Source organism: Gossypium arboreum, chromosome 4 (genome assembly GCF_025698485.1).
Source record: "Gossypium arboreum isolate Shixiya-1 chromosome 4, ASM2569848v2, whole genome shotgun sequence".
Lineage (NCBI taxonomy): Eukaryota > Viridiplantae > Streptophyta > Magnoliopsida > Malvales > Malvaceae > Gossypium > Gossypium arboreum.
In genome coordinates, this window is record NC_069073.1 from 1,682,936 (window position 1) to 1,708,226 (window position 25,291).

General features: G+C 33.6%; 4 protein-coding genes across 7 annotated transcripts; 3 read left to right on the forward strand and 1 right to left on the reverse strand.

The window, feature by feature from the left end:
* Positions 1–2,457: 2,457 nt before the first annotated feature.
* On the forward strand, positions 2,458–6,172 carry LOC108458142 (putative pentatricopeptide repeat-containing protein At1g16830). 2 transcript variants are annotated; one of them, XM_053026855.1, is made up of 4 exons: positions 2,458–2,583; positions 2,671–4,856; positions 5,260–5,330; positions 5,519–6,172. In XM_053026855.1, exon 2 carries the CDS (start codon positions 2,792–2,794, stop codon positions 4,751–4,753), a length of 1,962 nt encoding a protein of 653 aa, XP_052882815.1. In that variant the 5' UTR covers positions 2,458–2,583; positions 2,671–2,791; the 3' UTR covers positions 4,754–4,856; positions 5,260–5,330; positions 5,519–6,172. The 2 variants fall into 2 exon arrangements, with proteins under 2 accessions (XP_052882815.1, XP_017612911.1); XM_017757422.2 differs by lacking the exon at positions 5,260–5,330 and having other exon boundaries at positions 2,464–4,856.
* Positions 6,173–6,960: 788 nt separating this feature from the next.
* Positions 6,961–9,172, forward strand: LOC108457700 (60S ribosomal protein L10-like). Its single transcript, XM_017756781.2, has 4 exons — positions 6,961–7,109; positions 7,805–8,306; positions 8,504–8,585; positions 8,779–9,172. Exons 1-4 carry the CDS (start codon positions 7,100–7,102, stop codon positions 8,845–8,847), a joined length of 663 nt encoding a protein of 220 aa, XP_017612270.1. The 5' UTR covers positions 6,961–7,099; the 3' UTR covers positions 8,848–9,172.
* A 6,157-nt stretch (positions 9,173–15,329) lies between these two features.
* Positions 15,330–18,533, forward strand: LOC108459573 (protein ENHANCED DISEASE RESISTANCE 4). 2 transcript variants are annotated; one of them, XM_017758962.2, is made up of 3 exons: positions 15,330–15,962; positions 16,080–18,203; positions 18,304–18,533. In XM_017758962.2, exons 1-2 carry the CDS (start codon positions 15,842–15,844, stop codon positions 18,170–18,172), a joined length of 2,214 nt encoding a protein of 737 aa, XP_017614451.1. In that variant the 5' UTR covers positions 15,330–15,841; the 3' UTR covers positions 18,173–18,203; positions 18,304–18,533. The 2 variants fall into 2 exon arrangements, with proteins under 2 accessions (XP_017614451.1, XP_017614450.1); XM_017758961.2 differs by having other exon boundaries at positions 16,080–18,533.
* A 1,453-nt stretch (positions 18,534–19,986) lies between these two features.
* LOC108458021 (uncharacterized aarF domain-containing protein kinase At5g05200, chloroplastic) lies at positions 19,987–24,511 on the reverse strand. Of its 2 annotated transcripts, none has more exons than XM_053027183.1 (10): positions 24,122–24,511; positions 23,840–23,982; positions 23,623–23,745; positions 23,146–23,334; positions 22,851–23,006; positions 22,233–22,498; positions 22,030–22,127; positions 21,268–21,446; positions 20,710–20,826; positions 19,987–20,334 (listed from the first exon to the last, which is right to left on the reverse strand). In XM_053027183.1, exons 1-10 carry the CDS (start codon positions 24,351–24,353, stop codon positions 20,152–20,154), a joined length of 1,686 nt encoding a protein of 561 aa, XP_052883143.1. In that variant the 5' UTR covers positions 24,354–24,511; the 3' UTR covers positions 19,987–20,151. The 2 variants fall into 2 exon arrangements, with proteins under 2 accessions (XP_052883143.1, XP_017612741.1); XM_017757252.2 differs by having other exon boundaries at positions 23,623–23,736; positions 24,122–24,510.
* Between the last annotated feature and the right edge of the window lie 780 nt (positions 24,512–25,291).

A 25,291-nucleotide genomic window follows, 5' to 3' on the forward strand; every position in this document is an offset into this window, starting at 1 on the left:
TTTTTGTTCAAAGTATTGGGGAAAACACTGAAACGGTTGTCAAGCCCCTTAATCAGTAAGTACAATAATTTTTGTGGTTGTGCATGATTAAATGTGAAAAATATTGTGCTTATACAGTTTTAAGAACGGCTGAATGTTTAGGACAAAAAAAAAAGATATTGTTAACTTAAAAGAAGAATCAGAACAGGGAAGGCCAAATATTTTTGGGAAGAGACAGGTTCATGAAATTTTTTTTTTTTATCAACACTACTAAATTATCATTGGAGAAAGTTGGAGAGGAATGGAATTCAGTAGCTTAGATGATGCTCAATCGTTTTATCTAAGCTATGCTCATATGCTTGGTTTCAATGCTAGGTTTGGAGGAACCAAGTCAGACCCAAAACTAGGGATGTTGTTACTAAGTAGTTAGATTGTAATAAAGAAGTGGAGTTGTTGGAGAAACACAAAATGTTGTACATCATGCACAGAATAACCTAATAAGGTCATTTCGTGAAGTTCCAGCTGGTGCAAATGCTGAAGTATTAGCGATGAGATGAGCTGGAATCCAACCTTCCTAGATGATGTCATTCTTCGCTGACCAAATTGGGGGATATGAGAAAATGAGCTTCAAAAATTTAACTTGTTGCAAGTAGAGACGATGAAAGCAGTTGAACATGGGGATTCAAATGCTACTTTAGAATATTTTGAGTTCAGAATAATTTTTTGGGTTAGCTTTTACAATAGGACGAATTATGTATATTTCAAAGATGCCTTTATACACGACTCACAAAAATAATAGATATAATCTCTCGTTATTGATGTTTATTGAAGTAAACAATCATCACCAAACAATAACTTTTACATTTATAATATTAATATCTTGCTAACACCTAAGACATAACCATGGATAAACCCAATGCAAATAGCAACACCAAAGGAAAATTGGTGTTATTTGCCAATGTCATATCTTGAAAATAATCACGAAACTTCAACTTCTTTTTCTTCCCTGCAAATTCATCATCAACATGTTTTAATTTTCTTAGGTTAAACAGAAAAAATGCAGAATATGTTAGTAGTGTATCAATAGTGGGTTTTTCTATATTTTTATTTTCTTATAAATTTTAATATATATTTTTAAAAATTGATTTTTAATAGATTTAATAAAAATGCTATGTCAACAAAATATGATATGCCGTGGACAAAAACATTGAGTGTTAGTTGATAGATAATTTTCGTCAAAAATTTTAATAATGATTATGAAAAAATATTTTATTAAATAATATATATATATATATATATATATATAAATGATTATTATCTTCTATTGTTTCTTTTTAATGAACAGCTTCTATTTAATTATATATTAACAAACACAACTGGTTAGAATATAAAATTTTTATTTTGTTATTCAATTATTAACCTAAAAAATTCATAAAAAACTAAAAATATAAATATCAAATAAAAGCATCCATCAAATGTTAATACGAAATCATAAATTCATATTAGATTATGACACATTTATTTTCGTAAGAGAATTTAAAAATTAATAAATAAATTAAATATAATTCTAGTGGAAACGGTAATGGTGATATATTAAAAGTTATAATGTTTTAAGTTATAATCAAAGTAAGTGACAAAATATCTTGATAATGATATATGGTGTGCACTTATACATCATACTAATGTAGATGGGTCGGTTTACTTTTTATCTAACTTACAGGGATTAATTTATTCAATTTTTTTAGTAAAAGTAAATACAATTTAACTTTTAGTACAAGCCCTTTCATGGTACTTTTACCGTTTTTAGATAGTATTAATGTTAAAGTTCATTGAATACAATTTTAATTAATTTTACATGTGAAAATATAAGATTAAAGAAAAAAACTTCACCAAAAATAACATATTTAAAATAAGTTAAATTGTATTATTAATCCCTGTACTTTGTGAAAGTTATGGATTTAGTCACTGTACTTTAATTTGATCGGTTTTAGTTTCTGTACTTTTGGAATTGGTCAATTTTAATCCTTGTACTTTTTTTAATTTTGAAATTTTAATCATGACCCAAACGGTAGTAGTTAAATATGTTTGGTTAAAATCAATTACTAGTATTGTATTACGTGTACAGTTGTAGATTTAGTCTATATTCTCCAACTGGATTATTCTATATCCCTAAACTTTTTGAGTTTTTAAATTTCAGTCTTTAACATAGATGACAATGCTAATCCATTAATTGAAATTTTAATAAGTGAAAATAACAAGCTGATATGATATTACACATATGATAATATGTTTGTCGTACTAGATTTTGAAAAATAGTAGAACTTAACTTAATAAATTTAACAGTTATTGTTTGGTGAGGATTGAAATTTTAAAATTTGAAAAGTACAAGGACCAAAAATGATGAAATTAAAGTACATAGACTAAATTCGAAACTTTGGCAAAGTATATAGACTAGTAGAAGAATTTAACCTTTAAAATATGATAAGATACTTTAGTAATTTCTCAACGAGTTAATCTTGGAGCTCTTCACACATCCCATTCCCGCCGCGTCGTCTTTCTCTTCAGACCCAAGCCCTTTCGTTCCGACCGACCAGCAAATTAAATGTAATTTTTGTAACCCTAAACTTAACCTTCTGCTCTCTGCCTCTGCGTCTCATACTCTTGTTCTTGTTTTTTTTTTTTACTCGTTAGACTGCTATTTGTGGCCTTGAACCGTTTCTATCGGTGTGATGTTTGGTCACAACGCCGCAACTGCGTAATAGAGGCCGTGAGACACCATTAGGCCACTACTATTTGAAACACTGCTTAGAATATGATATGGAGATGCCGCTGGGGCTTCCTCCCTTCAACGCCAGCAACCGCTATCTTCACATCCTTTCGTTTGATATCAGTTCGCCTTTTTTCAGCACCAGAGGTAAGTTCAACTGATAAAAGTCAAGCATTTTCTGGTGAAAAAAAGACACTTATTATTAATCCTCAAATCGTTCACTCTACTCTACTCAAATGCCCTTCTAATTTGATTGCCTTGAGCTTTTTCTTATGGTGTGCTAAGCAACCCAATTATTTTCATGATGCTCAAGCGTTTGATTGTATGGTTAATGTTGTCTCCCCGTTAACCAAAAAGTATCTAACTGTGAGAAGAATTGTTGGGGAATTGGAAAATATTGGTTGTGTGATAAAGCCACAAACTTTCTTGCTTTTGTTGAGGATTTATTGGCGTAGTGCATTATATGGAATGGTTTTTGAGACTTTCCACGAAATGGCCGCTTTTGGTTTTACTCCTAATACATTTGCACGTAATGTGGTCATGGATGTTTTGTATAGAATTGGTCATGTTGATAAAGCTATCAAGGTTTTGAATGATACCCACTTTCCCAATTTCTTGACCTTTAATATTGCTTTGTGTAATTTATGCAAGTTGAGTGATTTGTCTAACATTTCATATGTTAGTAGAAGAATGATCCAGCTGGGATATTATCCAAATGTTAAGACATTTGAGATGATCTTGAATTGTTTCTGTAAAATGGGTAGGCTAGCAGAGGCATATCAAGTATTGGGTTTGATGATTACGCTTGGAGCTTCCGTATCGATGAATGTTTGGAGTATATTGATTGATGGGCTTTGTCGGTTGGATCAACCTGGTTTGGCTTATGCTTTGTTTAAAAAGATGCTTCGGACTGGTTGCTCACCTAATCTGGTGATTTACACTAGTTTGATCAAGGGATTCTTGGATTCCAGAATGGTCAATTCTGCTTCTAGCATTCTAAATAGAATGGAATGTGATGGATATGTTCCTGACTTGGTTCTCTGTAATGTATTAATAGATTGTTTATCTAAGGTTGGGAGGTATGATGATGCATTTGGTATTTTTCTGAGCTTGTCTGACCGAAATCTGGTACCTGATTCTTATACATTTTGCTCTTTGTTATCCAACATATGTTTGTCCCGGAGGTTTTCTCTTTTACCCAATATAGCTAGTGGACTTGCAATAGAAGGGGACCTAATGGTCTGTAATTCCCTACTTAACTACTTTTGCAAGGCTGGCTATCCATTGCATGCTGTACAGTTATATGATTACATGCTTGCTAGAGGTTTAACACCTGACAAGTATAGTTTTGTTGGATTGCTTAGCGGGCTATGTGGAGCAGGAAGATTTGATGAAGCTGTTAATGTTTATCAAGCATTAATACGGTATTACCCTGGTCTTGATGCTCATGTCCATACTGTTATCGTAGATAGGCTCATAAGAGTTGGTAAATATCACAGAGCCTTCAGATTGTTTAGGAGGGCACTTGAAGAGAAATACCCTCTAGATGTTGTATCATACAATTTTGCCATCTATGGACTTTTTAAGAGTGGAAGGATATATGAAGCCTCTGCACTGTACAGCCAGATGAAGGAAGTTGGTCTTTTTCCTAATGCACACACATATAATTTGGTCATCTCTGGTTTCTGTAAGGGAAGAGATCTCAAAATGGTCAAACAGTTGATGCAAGAAATCAGCAAGACAGAAGTTGAGTTGGACCATCGTACAATAAACAGTGTAATTAAACTGTTGTTCAGATCTTATCCATATCCTTCAGCCCTCAATCAATTAATTGAGATGTGTAAATCAGGTTTGATACCTGACGAGGCAATGTATGCACAATTCTCCAAGGGGCTTGCATCTGGAATAAATACTGGTCATGCTCAGCACTCGCTTATGAGGGATCAACTATTGGTGGACCCATCTAGCTCTGATGATATTCCTGATGTGGCTGCTTCTGTGGGCTGAGCTGTTTTCGGTGAATAAGTCATCTCGTATCTCAGTGGACAGAGCAGCTGCTTTAATTCAATGCAGCTGTGCTTACCAGCAGAATGTAGTCATAACTTCCAAGGTAAAAGTTGTAGCTCTTTCCATTTGATAAAATATTCACCCTATCTTACTGGCTCTTTTAACCAATGCTTTACTAACTTCGATCAAGAAAACATTAAGAACCTTTAACAATAACTTTGGTGTTTCAAAATTTTTCTATATGAATAAAAAATTCTCATCAGTGTAAAAATTAACTGAAACAAGAAAGACAGCAGAGGGAAAGATGAATTGATAAATAAATCAAGGACTAATCACTCTGTGTGGATATTTAGGGGATACTGCTTAATCACTCTGTGTGGAACTCCTCTTTGAGATGTTGAGAGATAGTGTCTCGAGGAAACGGTTAATTTGTGGATGGTTAGTGATAGTGAAAATTGTCTGCTTTGATGTTTATTCCTCAATATTGATTTGTTATGTAATTCCAGCCATATTGAGATCCCAGCTATTATTTGAGAGCCCATCTACACCCAAACTTCTGAATTCCAGTAGCTCATTGGTAGGTCTTCCTTCTTTCATTGGCCTATATAAATATAAATGTATCTCTTTTGGGTACTTTATTTGGTACACTGGCATTATAGAACTTCCAAGTGTCCCCTATATATAAATTTTTAACCAACCCCGTTTATGGAGTCGAAAAAACTCTAGTACCAGTGCTTTTTCTGATTTAATTTTTTGTTTCTTCAGGCTGAAGATGCCTCTAAAATGGTTTCAGAAGTAGCTGCTGCTGCTTGCAGGCTTTGGTCCATTGAAAGATGAGAATCATATTGGTAAAGGTATGGAGAAGATAATACCATCATCTAGGAATAAAGAGAACACCCACCCACAGATTGAAAATCTCTGCCAAGAATTGGGCAAAAGAAACAACTTCAGTGGGATTATTCTCTCAAAATCTTTATAGAACACCTTAGATGTGATTATTTGTTGTTGTATTGTTTTGTATATCCCTTACCCCTAGACTGTCTTAAAGGCCAGTTTTGCACTACTTTTCAAAAGTATTTTTGGGACAAAAAGCACTTTTGAGCTTTACAAAAGTGCTTCTGGGACAAAAAATGCTTTGCAAAAGCGGAAGTAGAAAATTTTAGCTTTTGCTCAAAAGCATTTTTTAATTCAAAAATGCTTTTGAAAAGTAATGCGAAACTGGTCCTTAATTTTGGATTGGTGATTATAGTCTTTGTTCCCAAGGAAAGTCATTATCAAGATGGAAGAATGAACACTAAGAGAGAGATAAGGCAAGCTGTAGTCATTGTTATTCACAGTATTATATTTCTAAATTATCATTGTAAATACTTTTTATTATAAGTTAGAATTTAATTTCATTAACATTTTTATTAATTATAATTACTCTATGATAAGTAAAACAAATAAATTTTACATAAGATTATTTTATTTCTTAGAGTTCAATTTTCAATTATTAATCTTAAAATCAAATTGGCTTTATTTGATGAAAATATATATAAAAGAAGAGTTCAAATTGGATTGAATTTCCTTATTTATGGAATTTAATTTATATAATATAAACATGGAATAGACTTTAAATGTTAAAATATTTATTAATTTTGATAATTCGTAAAATATATAATTTTATATTTTAAGATATAGAAAATAAGGAAATTGTTTTATAAATTACGAGGGTAACACACGATTGTATGGTAAATAGATACGAAATTCTTTAATTTCATTTATGAAGTCAAAAAATGTATTGTAATTATTTTAAAAAAACACTGTTAACGATACAAAACACTAACATATAAGATAAAAACAGTATTACGACACTCAATTCGGGTCATATTTGAGTCGAGATATTGTATTATATTAACATAATTTATTTGTTTAAACCTAACTCCTCCTAAAATATGAGACTTGAAGTTAAATGGTTAAGTTACGCTAATTTTAGATTTATTTAAATTTTTAAAATAATTTAAAATATTAATTTATGTTTTCTATTAAAATTTTAAATAGAGACAAGTTATCATATTTTTAATGTTTATATTAATAATATTATTTGTGCGTAATATAAATTATATAATATATAAAAATAAAATAAAATAAAATATTATAATATTAAAATCGAGACCAAAACTTGGGGTTTGGAGGGGTAATCCGACTCTTGAATATTGAAGGTTTATAGGGCATGGGTTGGGGTTTGGGCTTTTTGGTTGGGTTAATGGGCTATGGTTGAAGTTGAAATGAAGAAATAAAGACGGCTAGGGTTTTTGCATTATTCGAATCATTGCAATTCTCTTCTTCTCAAGGCCAGACGACGCAATGGGGAGGAGTAAGTTTCTCTCCTTCCTTCTATTGCTTGCCAATCGCCCTTACAGCTGTTCTTGAAATCTTTTCTGCTGTGATTTTTGTTAATTCATTGATGTTTTTATATATATTAGTAACGTTGAATGCTGTTTGTTTTCCTTTCAATTTTTCGTAACTTAATTTTCCACAATTAGGTTTTACATTTACTACACTCCTCTAGTTGCATGCTAAACACAAAGCCCTATGGCATCTGGATTTATTTTCTACCCATCACTCACTACCAGTCTCATCTCCATCACCATTTGCTTTTTTTTTTATTGCCATCTGAAAAAGGAACTTTTAATTTCAGCTTACCACAAAATTTTCAGTTTTTCAACCCTAAACCCTAAACCTTACTAGGTTCAGCTAAGCCGCTCTAAATTGGCATTCCGTGTCAGTGCTAGGGATTAGCTCATTTGGCTTACTGCAGCGCTATAGAAAGCATTAGAAGTTTGTTTGCGAGGGTGCCTAAACTAAAATTCTAACATGACAACATATTGAAACATCTATTATGTCTCCTTCTCTTGCATGCCTTAACTAATGTTTGGTTTCTAGAAACTTCTCTTGCTAACAGATTCATATTATTTTATGTTTCTATCATGCATTAAATAAGAAAGTGGTTGTATTCTGTTGATATTGAGTGTCATGCTTGTGTTAGTTTTCTGAACTTCTTCCTTATAGGACCTGCAAGGTGTTATCGCCAAATCAAGAACAAGCCATACCCAAAATCTCGATATTGCCGTGGTGTTCCGGATCCTAAGATCAGAATTTATGATGTTGGGATGAAGAAAAAAGGTGTTGACGAGTTCCCTTTCTGTGTCCATCTTGTCAGTTGGGAGAAAGAGAATGTCTCAAGTGAGGCATTGGAGGCTGCTCGCATTGCCTGCAACAAGTACATGGCCAAATATGCTGGGAAGGATGCGTTCCATTTGAGGGTAAGGGTTCATCCCTTCCATGTTCTGCGGATCAACAAGATGCTTTCATGTGCTGGTGCTGATAGGCTTCAGACTGGAATGAGGGGTGCTTTTGGGAAGCCTCAGGGAACATGTGCAAGAGTTGACATTGGTCAAGTCCTGCTTTCAGTTCGTTGCAAGGACAGCAACAGCCACCATGCACAGGAGGCCCTCCGCCGTGCAAAGTTCAAGTTTCCCGGTCGTCAAAAGATTATTGTTAGCAGGAAGTGGTATGCATTTTCTGTTTCTTGGACATCAAATTGAAATGCTTGAGTTTGTTCTACATAATGTTTAAGTGTGTATTTGGGAACAAAAGCTCTGATTTTTGCTTAAGGTTTTTCATTTTAATATATATTCTGGACATATTTGCAACATCATGTCACCTATGCTATTGAAATCCGGTTTACAATTATTTTGGTATTGTCAGGGGATTCACAAAGTACAACCGCGCTGATTATCTGAAGTGGAAGTCTGAGAACAGGATTATGCCAGATGGTGTGAATGCAAAGGTAGTAAAACGATAGATCTCTTTCAAACAACCGATGATTTATTCTCTGTGATCTTGTGAATGTAATACATCATATAGCTATTCATAGCTCTTGTGAAGGACTTCCTTCCCTTCATGGAGCTGAATAATTTCTGTTTTCCTACTACTGTGTTTATTGTGTTTTTAAAAGCGAAAGTTGTGTTTATAATGTGCAGCTTCTTGGATGCCATGGACCTTTGGCAAATCGTCAACCTGGGAGAGCTTTTCTGAAAGCATCATCTTAAGACATTGGAGTATCTAGAAAAATTTGAAGGGCTCTCCAAAAGCTTCTGTTGGAACTCTTTGTTAAGCTTATTATTACTTTACTATCCTTTTGTTGTGTTGCATCATTCCTCAATTGAACAGATGTTGTTGAGGTTCAAAATACTCTGTTTATTGATTTGTTGTTCACACAATGGCACTGAGTTTGCTATGGTCTTGAAATTATCATTTCCCTTTTGTTTCTTTTGTAGTCTTTTTTATTTTATTTTTATATTTATGTTAAAAAATATTCTTTTAAATTTTAGTTAATAATGAATATAGCGAAGTGGTGATGCTTTTGTATTTTAATATTATTGAACTCTAGTTTAATATTTAAATTTTATAATTTTTATTTTTTATTTAAAGATGTTATAGAAGTATATAATTAAGGCTTGGAAAAAATTAGATCATATCAAAAATTGATTCGAAGAATTTGGACGGTTGTTTATTTAATATATAATTAATTTTAATTTTTATGATATAAAAATAAAGTTTTATATTTAAAATAAAGGTTTTAGAAATATTTATGAAAAAGTTTTGAAATTTTGTCAATAATATTCAATATTCATAAAACAAATTTAGTTACGAAAATAAGTTTTGAAAAATCAAAACAAAAATTAATATGAAAAATTTAGATCCGAATCAAATTATGATGGATTATTAAAAAAATCTAAATTGTTCGGTCAAACAAAATAAATATGACCTCTAACCATAATAGCATTACTTATAATTTAAAAGAATGACTATTTTTGTAATTTTACAATTTCAGTTGGTGACTCGGTCAAGAGTGACACTAACAAATATAGTGCTTAAATATAAGTACCGCTCATCAACTTAGTAAAGTGCTTAAATATAAGTATATTATATTATCAATATTACTATTTACAACCTTGGAAAAGACTAGAAATACATTTTCTATTAAATTATTACTATTATTATTTTGATAACGCTTTTATATATTTTTGTAATATTTAAACAAAATAATTATAATTAATTATAATTTAAAGGATGAGTATTTATAATTTAATAATTGATTTGTTGACACGGTTATAGGTGACACTAATTCAATAAAGTGTTTAATATAATTATTAAATTATCAATACTATTACTATCTTGATTGCGTTTTGTCTTTTTATACTTTTATATAATCTTTAAATAAAAATTAAAATTAACATATTTAAGAATTGAATACATGTTTAATGCATTTATAAATAAATTATTTATCATGACATCAAATGTCATTATTAAGTAAATTATTAAAAATAAATTTTGATATAAAATATTTTTCTTACCTACATCGTGTATATAAATAATATCATTAATTAAGTTGATATTATAAGTTAACTCGATATTTACCTTTTTTTTATACTTATATTTTTAATATTGAATTTTCCTTTCACTATCTTCCTCTTTCCCTCTCCTCCTTTTCTCCCTTTCCCCTTGTAGTTGCTCTTGTTTGCTTCTAAGGTGGTCCCCTAGTCGGAAATAGTCTGCTCCATTCTCTCTAGCCACCCTTTCTCTTTCTCCCTCTTCACCTCCATTGCCACTTCCTTTTTCTCTTGCTAGCCACCCTTCATTTTCCGGTGAGTTTGTTCGGTATTACTGTGGTTTCTCCCTTGAGGGAAGTCTCTAGAGTCGGCACAAGTCCAAGCTGACTCGCTTTTGACTACGTCTGATAAATGGTTTTAACGTATTAGTCTTTTGGGATGGTCATTAGCGGGTACAACGCTTCTGTTTTCTGGTGGAAGACACCTTTGGATGGAGCAGGTGCTCTAGATTTACAAATCAATGGTAATGTTTTAATTTAAGTGACTTTGGATGGAAAGAAGTTTAAAACTGTAACTTGTTGGTCCCATTGTTGGAGCGTAGACTGGTGCAAGTGTGTATGTGAATTTCTGATGGTTCTATTCTGTAAGTATAATAGAAATCCCTTTTAACTCATCTTAGGATTAAAAGTCTTCTTAGTTGCTTGTTGTACAAGGAATTTGATGATCTTGATCAAATTGAGGAAGAGAAGGATGCTGAGCGACAACTTCAACAGGCTGAATGAAAGCGTCGTCAAGAAATTGAAAAGCTTGAACAAGGTGGCAATCAATGATTGCTGGTTAGGTTTCATAGTATCTCCTCCTTTCTTTCTTGTGTTTATTAAGTTTCTGAAAGTCTACTTGTTGGGTAAATTGTGACTTGCATTATACTGCCTGTGGCAGTTGCTGTCTACATACACTTTGAGCGTCTTGTAGGCAAATGGCCTTGTTGGAACACACGAATTTTGCAATCGAAGTACTTTTCATAACATGACATGCAATTTTTGCTTTTCCCCTCTCATCTTACCTTGTTCGACATTCTTTCTTACAGAGAAACAGGTTTATAATCTATAAACAGGTTTACAGATAAACAGTAGGAGAGTCCTAATCGCAAAATAAACATATTACAGTCTTTATGTAAATATCCATAATTACGTACAAATCCATTTGATGAAGCTATTTGGTCCCTAATTTTACTAGGCAAAACCTCTTTCTTGTTCTAGTTTTAGTAAGTTTACTCTCCATTACGAGTTAATTTTACCACCGAGCTGGCTATCAGACAACAACCAACTTGAAATTGGTCCTCCTAGCAGCTAATTTTGTTTCCAACATTATGGCAGTTGGGAAAGGGAGTTTGAGCAAAAAATGGAAGTTATGGAGACGATGGGACAACATCCAAATGTTATGCCAATCTGTGCTTATATACTATTCAAAGAATGAAAAGCTGATAGTCTATAACTACATACCAGCGGGTAGATTGTTCACTCTCCTGCATGGTATGCTATTGCTTATCTCCACTCGGTTGCAACATCATTTAAGTGATTACTTTCTTTAATGCACTTTTAATTCTCTTAATATATAGAAGGCTTGGACGGAGATTTTAAGTCAAAGAAAGAACGATATCTACTGACTTTAATCATTCAGAGAAGAACTTGTTACCAAAATTTTGTCAACATATTATAAAAAAGAGGACGGCATTGCTATTCATTAGAGAGTACTATTTTGAACTTATTCTTCAAACTACCTTTAACAAATGCAGGGCTCCAAAAGAATGATCAAGTTATTTAGGATATGTAATGCAGGCTGTAGATGATTAATAATCAATGAAGCCCTCACAGTTGCATAGAACTATGTTGACTTAGGAAGGAAGAAACCTAATTGGTAGTTGGCCACCATAATTCTTAAATGAAGCTAGATGTCAATGCCAAAAGAAATATAGTAGAAAATCTGATTATAATCATTTTAGCTAATGACACCTGGTCTGTAGTGAGCTTACCACTTGGAAGGAAGCCAATAGGTTGCAAATGGTTATTCAGAAATGTTGATGGAACTGTGAATTACTTCAAGTCAAGATTAGTAGCTCAGGGCAACTCTCAAGTTCCAGGTCAGTTCTGCAGTAAATTCTCCTATAGTGAAAATTTTGTTTTCTCTTGCAGTTTCAAATTAATGGCAAACCATGAAAGTAGATATAGTTCAACCACCATGCTTTTAAAAGTTTGGAGCAAATGGTACACCATTAGTTTGTAAGTTGCAAAAAGCATTATATAAGCTATGACAGGCCCCAAGGAATTGGTGTAACAACCTGAAAGAGTTCCTGACAAGCCTCCATTTCCATGCCTCAAAATTTGACACATCCTTGTTTATACTAGGGACAAAAGTTATTGTTACTTTACCTAATTGTCCATGTTGATGATATATACTTATGACTGGAAGTTCTGAAGAAGTTATAACTGATGTTGATAGCTTTGTTGAAGATGTTTAAAGCTATAAAAGTGTGGTAGGTACCCCTCAATACATTTGTCATACATGACCTTGTTGGGAAAATAAGTAAGAAGGCAATCTATTTTTCTTTAGCGTTGAAAAATCCGATTCTTGGGCCAAATTTAATCGAGAGGTTTCTAAAATGAGAACGAGCAAAGGGATGTAAATACTTAACTTATTAGAGAAGTTAATAATTATTATTTCTTGAAGAGGTTTAAAGCTATAAAAGTGTGGGAGTTGCCCTCAATACACTTGTCATACATGACCTTGTTGGGAAAAATAGGTACGAAGGCGATCTATTTTTCATTAGCGTTGAAAAATTCGATTCTCAGACTAAATTCAATCGAGAGGTTTCCGAAATAAGAACGAGTAAAGGGAGGTAAATACTTAACTTATTGAAGAAGTTAATAATTATTACGGAAGGTCTAAATTGTAAGGTAACTAAATTAGAGGGATTAGTTGAGGGATTAAAAAGCTCTTGAATACAATTTAACCATCACAATTATTAAGTTACTAGATAACCATGCTATTAGCCATGGATTTCCAGTAACATGTCCATCAATTAATTTTAGCCATTAGATATACCTTATTAGATTTATTATGTTAAAAATTCAGGGTAAACTGCCTAAATAGTCTCTTTTATTTACCTCAGGTTACATTTTAGTTATTTATGTTTGAAATGTAATGTTTTAGTCACTTACGTTATCGCGTTGTAACATTTTAGTCACTGAGCCGTTAATTGCCGTTAACGATGTAACGGTAAGCTGACGTGGCACGTTAAATCATCATTTCAAACAAAAATTTTGGTTTATTTATACAATCGGTCCCCATATTTTTTCGTTTTGAGCAATTTAATTTTTTTCTTTTATGTTCATCTAACTTTTTTTTTTTCATTTTCTTCTGCTTCTTCCTTCTCTATTTTTTTAATGTAGCTTTTCTATGTTTTCCATTTGTTAAAACTAGTCTCTATACTTTTATTTTTTGAACAATTTAATTTTCACGAGTGAGACGAGCTTGTGGACTAGTTTTAACAAATGAAAAACATAGAAAAACTACGTTAAAAAAATGAATAAAGGAGGAAAACAAAGGGAGAATGAAAAAAAAAGAAACTTGCAAGAACATAAAAGAAAAAAATTTAATTGCTCAAAATGAAAAATATAGGACTAATTGTAAATTTAACCTAAATTTTTATTTGAAATGATGATTTAATGTGTCATGTAAGCTTATCATTACACTATTAACAACAATTAAGGATTCAATGACTAAAATATTACAACATAATAACATAAGTGATTAAAACTTAATATTTCAAATATAAGTGACTAAAATGTATCCAGAGGCAAACAAAAGTTACTATTTTGGTACTTTACCCTAAAATTTCATTATTGTTCTCTTCATCTCTATTTCTTAATTTCATGTATTTTCTAGCTTAACTACTTGTTAATCACTTAATTATAAGTGGATTTACAATAGTATATTAATAAATTATAGTTATAGATATAATTTTTTTAAACAATATTAATATTAATAAACAATAACAATAATAATTATAATAAATAAGAAAAATGGTAATAATGTTAACAATAGTGAAATTTAAACTTTATCCAAATTTGATCACTTTTAAGGGTAAATTATAAAATAATTATTTTGTTTGTCTCAGATTACATTTTAGTTATTTATGTTTGAAATGTTACGTTTTAGTCACTTACATTATCGTTTTATTACGAAGTGGTCATTTTACCGCTAAACTCTGTTACCTCCCTAATAACAATCCTATGTGATAATCGAAATGGGTTTTAAATGCCAACTTTGATGTTTAGTTGCTAGGATGAAAATATGTTTTTAATTAAATAAATTTAATTTGGATTGCCACGTAGGGCATCTAAGTTGGCATTTAAACTCATTTAGACTATCACGTAGGACTACCGTTAAGGAAATAAAAGAGCTTAATGGTAGAGTGACCACTTCATAACAAAACGATAACGTAAGTAACTAAAACGTAACATTTCGAACATAAGTGACTAAAATATGATCTGAGACAAATAAAAGTGACTATTTTTTATAGTTTACCCTAATTTTAATTTGTATTTTGAAGTAGTAAAATATGTCTATGTCATTCAAATTTTAAATCCTAAGTATAGGGTTGACTTCTTCTAGCTGTGACATAAACTTTCCTCATAAATTAAACAATGAAATTATTATTATAACTCACTCACACACCTTACCTCTTTTTATTGGTTTATACAATTTGGATTTTATTTTATTTTATTAAATTTTATCTAAACTTAACTATCGATATTTTAAAAAAGTCAAATTAATTTTTTCAAGGCTAAATATTAAAAATTAGGATCCATTCTTTTAGAAGTTATACACGTAAGAGCTAAATCTTTTCAAATGATCATATAACAAAAATGCTTTAATAAAGGTTTTTACATATTTCAATATAATTTATCGTAAAAATTAAGTGAATATTGACATGTTTAGAATAAATCTGTAATAATTGAATCTGATATTATTTTAAAAAAGTATATGTCAATTGTTATACAAATTATTACGTCAACACCGTTAAAATTTAAGGCTTTAACATCATTTTTATTAAAAAAAACAATATGATTGTTTTTAAAATATTAATAAGAAAAAAAAAAGCATTAAAAGGGTAGTTAAATGTAACATTCAACTTCACCTAAGACACCGACAGGTATTATGCCATCTCATCAGACAGTTCCCTTTTCCTTGTCCCCCATTGCTTTACCTTAAATTTCATCGGCGCCAACTTAAAGTACTCCTCCTCTCCTCCTTTACCTTATTCAGACTGCACAAAAACAAATAAAGGTAGCAGCAGAAGATGGTGATGATGATGAGGTTGTCATGTCTTGGCTTTGGAAGTCAGGGTTTTGACTAAATAAAGCCTTCTTAAACATTACGAAACCCCCCAAACCCACTCTCACTCCACTTCCATATACCATAGACCATAGACCATAGACCATAGACCAAAGACCCACCTTTCCCTTCCTTTCCAATTCCATTCTTTTGTTGTAAATTGTATTATATATCCATCTGTTTGCAGAGCCTGGGAGATATTGGTTTGTTTCAGTACTGCTACAACTATATATATATATACTTGCGATTGATAGTTGACTGTTGCAGAAGACAATGGTAGACAGGTGATGATCCCTGGTTTTGTGGAAAAACTATGACGGGTGGAACAAATCCAAAAGTTCGACTAGTTAGATGTCCTAAATGTCGATTGGTTCTTCAGGAAGTCCCAGATTTTCCTGTTTATAGATGTGGAGGCTGTGATGCTATTCTTGTTGGTAATTTCCTTCTTGTTAAATGTCAAACTTTTCATGCTTCTTGCCAATCAAAATCATCTCTTGCTTCTTATATTACTCTTTCCAAGATGGTTAAATGACGATTAATCTTGCTTGCAGCGAAAACTCAAAAATCCATTGCCAAAAGCACCTCTGTCTTGCAAGCTGCTGACAACTTATCTATTGAAGGGCACCACTTGCAAGCTGCTGACAACTTATCTATTGAAGGGCACCACAAGAAGGATCGTGATACATCCAGATCCAGTAGTAGTTATAGTTATAGTGATTGTGAAAAGCTTGATGAAAATGGATCAAATAAAGGACAGCTCCAGTTGGAAAATTTAGAATATTGCAATGCTGAGCAGCAAGGAGTTTCCAGTGGCACTTGTTTTAAATCCACAGAGCTTCATGATGAGAGTGTCGCAGAGGCCAATGACGATACCTTGCGGTTAGAAGCCAATAACAACCCACAAGCTACAAGAGAAATCAATTTAACTGTTTCAGATAATCTCTTGGAGCAACCTCAGAAAACTGAACTCGTGTTTGACCGTTTAAGGTCTGTTGATACTTTTGAAACTTCGGATTTTGGTAGCCCCAGTTCTGGGCTCAGTGGTCCTGATGGTGGAATGGATGATCAGAAATTACATTCTCTTAAAAATAGTTACAAGGCTGCTAGCTATCTTGTTCCTGAAGAAACACACCCAAGGGACAAGTTATCAGCCAGAGGTACGATGGATGGTAGTTCTGGAATGCAAGATCCTGCAAGAAATCTGTCATCAGATTTGTCCAACAAGAAGCATTTTGCCACACAAAAATACAGCAGGCGGCATCGAGATGAACCCCTAGAACCTGGAAACTGGCCAAGACTTGACATAGATGAATGTCCATCTCACATTCCTTTCTCTAGAAAGGCTTCCCTGCGCAAGTACGAGCATGCTGGCCCTTCACGTGAATCGCAGGATGAGTTCCCTTTTGATTCAACCTTCTATCCGCATGAGAAGATTGAGTGCAATGAGCAAGAAAACATGAAACTGCTAAGAATGGTGCGTGAACTGCAGGATCAAATTACCAAAACATGCCATCTCAATGGAAGGTCTTCCACTGATGCATCATGGAGGCAAAACCATTTTCCTAAATATTGCTGTCAGGAGCCACCTGAGGATGAAAACTTTTATCCTAGATATCATGGAAGACATGGGCAGAAGAGCAGCTGGAGCCAGCAAGGTGGATTCGCTTGTATGCCTTTCTCAGGAGGTGGAATAGACACTAGATATAGCATTGACAACTCCTGTTTATACTGCCATCCTCAAGACTGGAAGCTTAGTTCAGAACAGTTGCATCCACCCGTCTTTCGACATGACCGAGAACTCTGTAGAGCTCACCTCGGTCATAGTTGTTGCAATTCCTCTAGCTCTTGCTCTTCTACTCCACTAAGATATTTAGAGTCTGATTTTTCTAATTGGACGCATGTAATTAAATCTGATGATCAGAGGTACAGAGATCATGAGCTGAATCGGTATTTGAGGGAGAAAAATCATTCAGTCAGGCGACATCTCCGGCCCACCGCAGGTGGAGCACCTTTTGTAACCTGTTATTTTTGCTTCACAACATTGCAGTTACCGGCAGACTTTTTACTTTTCAAAAGGAAGTTGCATCAGCTAAGATGTGGTGCTTGTACAAAGATACTTAAGTTTTCATTTGTAAAAGGAATCCATATAGTGCCATATGAACTTGTTGCTGCAGCACCTCCACCATGTGAAGTCAGTGACCGCAGTGAGGCAATTAATGCAGCGATTTCAACATTAGCATCTTGTAGCCATGGTGTTTTGCAAGCAGATCCTATGTCTAACTCTGATGATTGTAGTCACACTTTCAGTAAAAGCTGCTTCACTGATGGAGATCCTGTTTCTCCTGGCAATACTGACACCAAAACTATGTTTTCTAGTTCTTACGAGCATATGGAACAGAGGAAGGACTTTGTTTTGAAGCAGTCTCAAAACAAACATAAAACTTCAACAGAAACTTTTGATTCAGCTGAACCTTCTTCAACTATGTCCAGGTCAGAGGAAGTGTCCCTTGAAGAGTTGCCACCAACTGGTGGTACATCGCTTCATCACCTCATGGGATATTCTTCACCAAGCCAACTGATATATGGATTGGTGTCATCCATATCGGGCACAAGCTCAGTCCACTCCGGTGAAACATCAGACTAAATATCTTAGACTGTAATGTTTGTTTCCCAAGGTAATAATTTTGCTTCTGATTAAAGCAACATTTTTCCTGGCAAGTTGCTGCAACAGTAGCACGAAAGGCTCAGTGACCTATTTCATGATTATAACTTCAGGGTATGAGATTCATCATGTCGGGATGAAAAGGAAGAATCATCAATCCTGAGATTCCAGAGGGGATGATTTTCTTGGCATTGTTATCTATATAGCAGCATAGGAAGAAACAGAAAAGCATTTATCCTATCCTTTATTAAGAATTATTATAGAACAGAGTAATTCTCAGGTTTTGTATTATGAGTTCATGAAAGTTAATAGAGGAGACATTGACTTGATTTATTTAGTCAAATTAATTTGTATTTGAGATGATGCTAAAATATCCTGCATTCTTATAACTCAAGGAAGCTATACAAGTTCTGTTCATTTTACTGTAATTATTTCATACAAGAAATATTGTTCTTTTCAGCTTTCCTTTCGTCAGGGTTCCATTGGGGTTAGGGGTAGGGTGTTTTTCGGGTTTTCTTCTAGGGCTTTTTTTCAACCCAAAACTTTTTTAATTACGAAAATAACTCATTTTTTAAAAATATGACCGGAATTACTTGAAATGTACAGTATCGGAAGGTGCCGGCATCCCAATGGCCGACACCTAACTCCATTATCGTGTAATAGTTACGGCTTGATTGGGCCGGGAGAAAAATAATAATTTTTTTTTGTGCCGGCACTGTAATGGTCAGCACCTATATGTATTTTTATCAGTATTGTTTACAAGATACGGATACGGCCCGATTCCAAATAAAATAATATTTTTTATTAGGTGTCAGTTCGAAATAAAATACTTGTAGGACTCGTCCCAACCCTTATGCATCTTCTCCATAGCCTTCTGTTTTGCAATCCATGCCTTGTAGTTGTAGTACAATGGCCTGTAATCGTACTAACTGCTAATATTGACAATCAGAACCGGCACAGCACTCGGGATTCTCGGGAGCAAAGCACGGAGAGTAGGTGGTAAAAGTTAGGAGACATAAAACACATCCAGCTGAAAGCATTTTCCCTAACACGTTTAGAGGAAAACGCTCCAGCTGGATGCGTTTTCTCTCTCCCAACTTTCAACACACACGAAGCATATTTCTCCTTTTCTTTTTCCTTCCACTATCTTCTCCCGGCCTTTAAAAGGGGGACTCCCCGGCCTAAATCCCTTACCTTTAAAATTTTCTCTCTCTAGATTTTTCTTCCTGCTTTAGTGTTTAAATTTTTTGTCAGAATTATTTAGTCGCCAATGATGCAATAGCACTTGGAGACACACACGTATTGTGATTAACTTAAAAACCCATCATATGCAAATCAAATTTCGAGTGACGATGCTTTATAAGTTCAAGTGTCAAGCCTAAGTAGAGGTCCCGGTCGACGGCTGTTATGCGAGCACGAGTGGGAGTATAAGTTGGTTGAATCAATGAATTGATAATCCATACTTTTAAAGTGGACAACTCAACCGAGTATTTTTACGAGAACCTCAAGGCATGGGAGCAATGCTATTATCCGAACTATACTTTCATTAGGGACCACGTCTTTGTTCTCAAACCCACTCACAACAACATTTTTCCATTATCGATACATATATGCCTGCCTCAATTAGCCATATATATATAAAAAAAAAACTGCTAGATAGACTGTTTTTTGAAAATTTAGAAAAATAGACTGTTTTTAGAAAACGAATGTGAACACGTCATAAGGAAGTCGGGTTTTGAGGTGGCTGTGTTTTATACAGTCACATATTTTAAAATATATGAAGGTCCCAGTCGACATTATAGTCCAACCTCTAATTATTTCATAGAAAAATATTGTTCTTTTCAGCTTTTTCTACAAGTTGCACTGAACATAATATTTAGTCCCCTTCAGTTTTCCTTGCATATACATAAAAGAAGGGAAAAGAAAATAAGCAAAATCTTATACATCTTTAATTGCATTTTCTATCTTAAGTTGTCTCTATAGTTGCTTCTTCTTCTATTAGACACAATGGTTATCCTTTGATCCTGAAGCATGTTCATGTCAGGGGCAAGCAACCGTGTATAACGGTCAAAATACAGAAGTTGTTTCATTAGAAGTGCAAACTCCCTCGGAAATCGCAGTCCATATGACTCACTCACCCGAACCTGCAAAGAGCCGAAAAATTAGAAATGACCTGGAGATTAATATCACCATAAAAAAGATCCATGAAGGTCGCAATTACTCTCGAATACGTTAACAATCCCCTTTTACTTCTAGTCAAACTATAATTCACAGAAATAATTTGCCTCTGTATTTGGTCACTGAAATGTTTGAAAAGAAAAGAGAGAATATGCCATGGCAACGGCCTTTAAATATACCAGACATATTATGGCAATACTAGAATTTATAATAAAAGGGAACTGGGAGTCCAAATATCAGATGTAATTCAAGTTTGACATGATAATTGATGTTAACTGTTGCCTTATTGGCTTAAAAACTTTGATAACGAACTTCATAGTTCATATAATAAAAAAGCTTACCACATCAAGAAAAAGTGCATTCATCTGTCTCTCATCAACAATTATATTTGCAGAGACAGCAGTTGCATTTGTATTTGTCCCTCGGGCAGTGGCAACGACTACCTCTGTATCAAGTTCCTGCATTGATTAAAAAAAAAAAAAAAAAAAGCTTAGAACTTGAACAAGAGAAAGTTTGACCAGGAACTTCATAAGAGATAACTAATTAGTCAAGGAGATTTGCCGGTCAGCATCTTTCAGTGGATTTTAGAAAATAAGAGTTCTTCATGTTCCCACTACAGAACTCAACTTTATTTACAGTCAACACAAACAATACCTATAAAATTGAACAGTAATGCCTCAAAAGTCTCTGATGGTTTATCAATAGCTTATATACCAGTGGATAAATGATCCATGAGAGTCAACTTATTGGTCCAAGGCAAAGTAATATTAGGTCAACAGTAATTTATCTGTTTAAATGGAGGGTTTTGTGATTGTGCCTGTGAGTGAATGCACATGCGCTTCCAAGGATATTGTTTGTTTATGTGTTCTTGGTAAGCATCTTGGGTTTCATATACTTGCCTGTATAGATGAAAATATCTTTTCCAAATCTCTTGCAAAGGCCTTGGAGTCAATATTCTGATTGGTTGCACCCATTTCAATCAAGGCAGATGCCATTGATTCATACTCTTCAGTTGCAATGGATGCCAAAAAAACTTCCATAGCAGCCCATGTCTTTGGTGATATTCGTCCAACAATACCTGTATATTCAAATAATCTAATGAGAAATATACTATTGCTTGTTGACAATAAAACTAAAACATAGGAATCATATAAAATCAACAATGCAATTGCAACATCTTTAAATTTTAACGTAGGATGCAACCATTTTAATTAGAGTTCAACGCTTATAAGTTAATGCTAACTGTGGTTAATAATGGATGTCAAGAAAGAACATGAAGAGAACCCCTTTCAAGTCCTAATTATAATCAAATAGGATCTTCTTAGGTCTACTTTCGGAAGCATCATCAGATAAAAAGATGTAATTGCTTTGGTGTTCCAGTTCGGATATCATGCACAGGAAGACAACATTTCCAGCATAAAGAAGTTGCTAAGAACGTTAGGTCAACAAGCCAACATGTAACATCCCAACAATCAAATCTAACCTATTGCGATCAAATTAACAAATATGACCATTCAAGCTCATTTCTTAACTGCACAAAATGCCAAAAGCTAAGTAGGGTCATATATCCAAAATTAGCGACTGATGCTCCTTCACCCTAAAATAGAAAATATCAGATTAAAGTTGGATGAACCAGACACCAAAGGAAAAAAGAAACTTACCAAAATCAAGAAACCCAATGCGACCATCACGCAGTAACCATAAATTGCCTGCATGCACATCAGCATGGAAGGTTTCACAAGCAAGTAAACTACCAAACCTGCGCATATTGTTCAAGTCAACAACATAAATGCTTCAACTGCATTCCTGTGTCTCATTATATACATTCAAGTTTCAAAAAGCATGTCAATCATTCAAGTCTTACCAGACATTAAGTGCAGTTATAAGACTATTCTCTGGGCTAGAGACAAGAGAGCTTATAGAGTCTAAATCAGTAAGAGGAACTCCATAAAGCCTCTCCATAGTCAAAACTCGCCGCGTGCTGCAATAGTTATACACTCTCGGGGCTGTTGCCTGCCTTGTTAATCCCATGACTTCAAGATATCTCCTGAAGGATTCAATATTTGTAGCCTCCTTATTGAAATCAACTTCTTCAAGCATGGATTCCCGTATATCTTTAACAATACCAACCTACTGAAAGGAAAAATACCTTATAATAAAAGCTTTTTAAACATCAGAACTTTAAAGTGTGATAGAAAAGGATGCAATAAAATGCAAAAATATCCCAGGCTTATGTAGTTTCAGAGATTAGTTGCACACATGCTATTGAGCTAAGCTTGCTAACTGATCCAACATTTGCTGTTTTGGCCAAATAATTACCAAGCAAAATGATACCTAAGCAAAGAGATAACCTTTACCTCAAAAAAAAGGGGTCTGGTATTCTCTTCCTTATCTCCAACTTAGCTAAGTAAAAGTAAATAATAGAACAGCACAGATAATCAAATAAAGAAGGAAACTTTAAAGCTTGCAATCTCATTTTTACCAGTGAAGCACGACTGAAATCAGGATTTAGGAACTCCAATATTCGAGCTGCTATATATATGAAGTTGAGGTCTGCCACCAAAATGTCCTTGATTCCAGGTTTCAATACCTTTATAACTACATCATCTTGGGAGCCTTTAAGCCTTGCACCATGTACCTAGGTATGAAAATGTACAGTTCTAATCAATAATTACAAACGCTTCCCATAACATACAAGTAATTTTGGGGACAAATATAGAAAGGGGAAGGTGGCACTACGAAATTTAAAAAAGAAAAAAAGATAGATAGATCAAGACCTGTGCTATAGAAGCTGAGGCAATTGGTGTTGGATCAATATATTCATATATGCTATCAATTGGTCTCCCTAATTCTTCACGCAAGATTGCTTGAATATCTTCAAAAGGAACTGCAGGAGCTCTGTCAAAGCATTTTTGAAATTCCTCAACATACTCTGGTGGGAAGAGTGTTGGTGCGGATGCTATGAACTGGCAAAATGTAATCTAGGATAAGCAACAAGATATAACATTTACACGAGAAGGTTAACTGAAAGACATGAAAGCCACAATAGAATCAATTACATTCAGGGAAAATTTTAAGTTGTAAATTCTTTCTACGGGAAATGTCACCAAAACTATGATGGCCTCTCCCACAACATAACGAAGAAATTTAAGCAAATGTTGTAATATGGTATCAAAGAGCAATAACACCATTTAAAATTTATCAAGCAGTTTATTATCAGTAAGAAATTTTTCCGCGGAAAGCATAGTACTCACCTGACCTAATTTGATATAAGTTGCACCCATACGCTCAAACAGTTTCCTTAAGTAAAGTGGTGAAAGCAACCCCAGCTGCAACTGAGATGGTATTCCAGTAGGTTCATTTGTGGACTGCAAAGACTTAGGGAGAATCAGTCAATTCCTATAGCTTGATTATGGATAACCAAAGCACAGCAGCATCCTTTAAAAGACAAAAGAAAAAAGAGGAAAATACCCTAGAGACATCAGCAAGCCATTCCCCACCAACACCAACAAAGGCTTGAATACCTTGAGCTAGCCTCAGGGCTCCTCGGGGACCTGTGCTTATAGATGTCTGGACGATATCCTCCAGCAGCTTGGGTAAGTTCTCAAGACTACCTGATAACCATAACAAGACAAAACTATTAAGTATGATGCTAATAAAAGATTTTGCAATCATGTCAACAAATGAAAGGGTCAAACAAGAAAACAAGAATAATAAAAAGAATGATGGGCAATCGACTTATGGGGTACTTACTTTGGAGACGAGATGAGAAACGATCCTGCTGTGTTTGAGCTTGAGATGGTTGAGAGTACTGGGCAAAAAGAAAGACGGCCCTTCCGCAATTGGGGTTGGAACTGAAACGCCAATTTGGCTTCTTAAACCCACCAATCGATCTTGTTGTACAAGCAGCTGAAGCGGCTTTATTAGGCAATTGAGGGTGATGAAACAACGGTAAACGCCCGCTTCTAAATGATGAAACTGCCATTTTGGTTTTAAGAAACTGAAGGAAGACCTTTTGATATTATATATATTTATTTTCTTCAGTGAACAGACAAGAAAACGGAGGGAGAGTTTGTGTACAGTTTGGTTATTACAAAGACAAAACAGTATTATCAACAATTGGGTCTTGTCTTGTTGTTGCTTTTGGGGCCTCATACATACTCTCCTTCCTAACAAAAATAAAATATCAGAACAAAGCATGACAGAGCTGACGCCACGTGGCATGATTGAATTTTTATTCCATTTTTTTTAGTAATTCCAATAACAAATTTATGTAACTATCCGCTATATCTCAATTTTAAAAATAAATAAATTCATCATTTTTAATAAAATTATAAAAAATTTAAAAATATATAAAGAAAATTAAAATTTTAAAAAATTTAAATAATAATTTTAAAACCTAAATAAATAAGTTAATTAATGATTTAAAATTTATCATATTAAAGTATTTTATTTCTTATTTTGTTATGATTTTTTTTCAAATTTATATCCTTTAATATAAAATTAGTTATTATGTAACAAGATTTTAATTTGATATATTTAAATTTTTAATTTAGTTCGAATAATTTCACTCGATTCGATTCAACTCGACTTGAATTTCATTTCACTTGACTCGATTCAAATAAATGTCAAATCAACTTAGAATGATAAAATAAGACTCATCAATTCAATTAACTTAAAACTTTCATTCGATTCGACTCGATTCAATCAAACGCTAATCTCTAGTGGCAACTTAATGATTGTTAGTGTCTAAGTGGATCGGTCTAGATTTCGACGGACAATCGGGTAAGGTTGAGTGTTTGATCGAATTGAGTGAAAAATTTTGCGAGTTAATCGAGTTCACGAGTCCTATTTTATCATCCTAACTTGATTTGAATTTTTTGTTGAATCGAGTCGAATGAAATAAAATTCGAGTCGAATCGA

Bases quoted from the DNA above. Each gene is read 5' to 3' on its own strand.
- LOC108458142 (XM_053026855.1), top strand. From the start codon at position 2,792: ATGATATGGAGATGCCGCTGGGGCTTCCTCCCTTCAACGCCAGCAACC.
- LOC108457700 (XM_017756781.2), top strand. The intron at 8,307-8,503 runs GTATGCATTTTC...TGGTATTGTCAG, and splicing joins ATTATTGTTAGCAGGAAGTG to GGGATTCACAAAGTACAACC. The intron at 8,586-8,778 runs GTAGTAAAACGA...TATAATGTGCAG, and splicing joins CAGATGGTGTGAATGCAAAG to CTTCTTGGATGCCATGGACC.
- LOC108459573 (XM_017758961.2), top strand. From the start codon at position 15,842: ATGACGGGTGGAACAAATCCAAAAGTTCGACTAGTTAGATGTCCTAAA. The intron at 15,963-16,079 runs GTAATTTCCTTC...TCTTGCTTGCAG, and splicing joins CTGTGATGCTATTCTTGTTG to CGAAAACTCAAAAATCCATT.
- LOC108458021 (XM_053027183.1), bottom strand. From the start codon at position 24,353: ATGGCAGTTTCATCATTTAGAAGCGGGCGTTTACCGTTGTTTCATCAC. The intron at 23,746-23,839 runs GTATTTTCCTCT...ATTCTCCCTAAG, and splicing joins GGCTTGCTGATGTCTCTAGG to TCTTTGCAGTCCACAAATGA. The intron at 23,007-23,145 runs GTCTTGATCTAT...TTTCATACCTAG, and splicing joins CCTCAGCTTCTATAGCACAG to GTACATGGTGCAAGGCTTAA.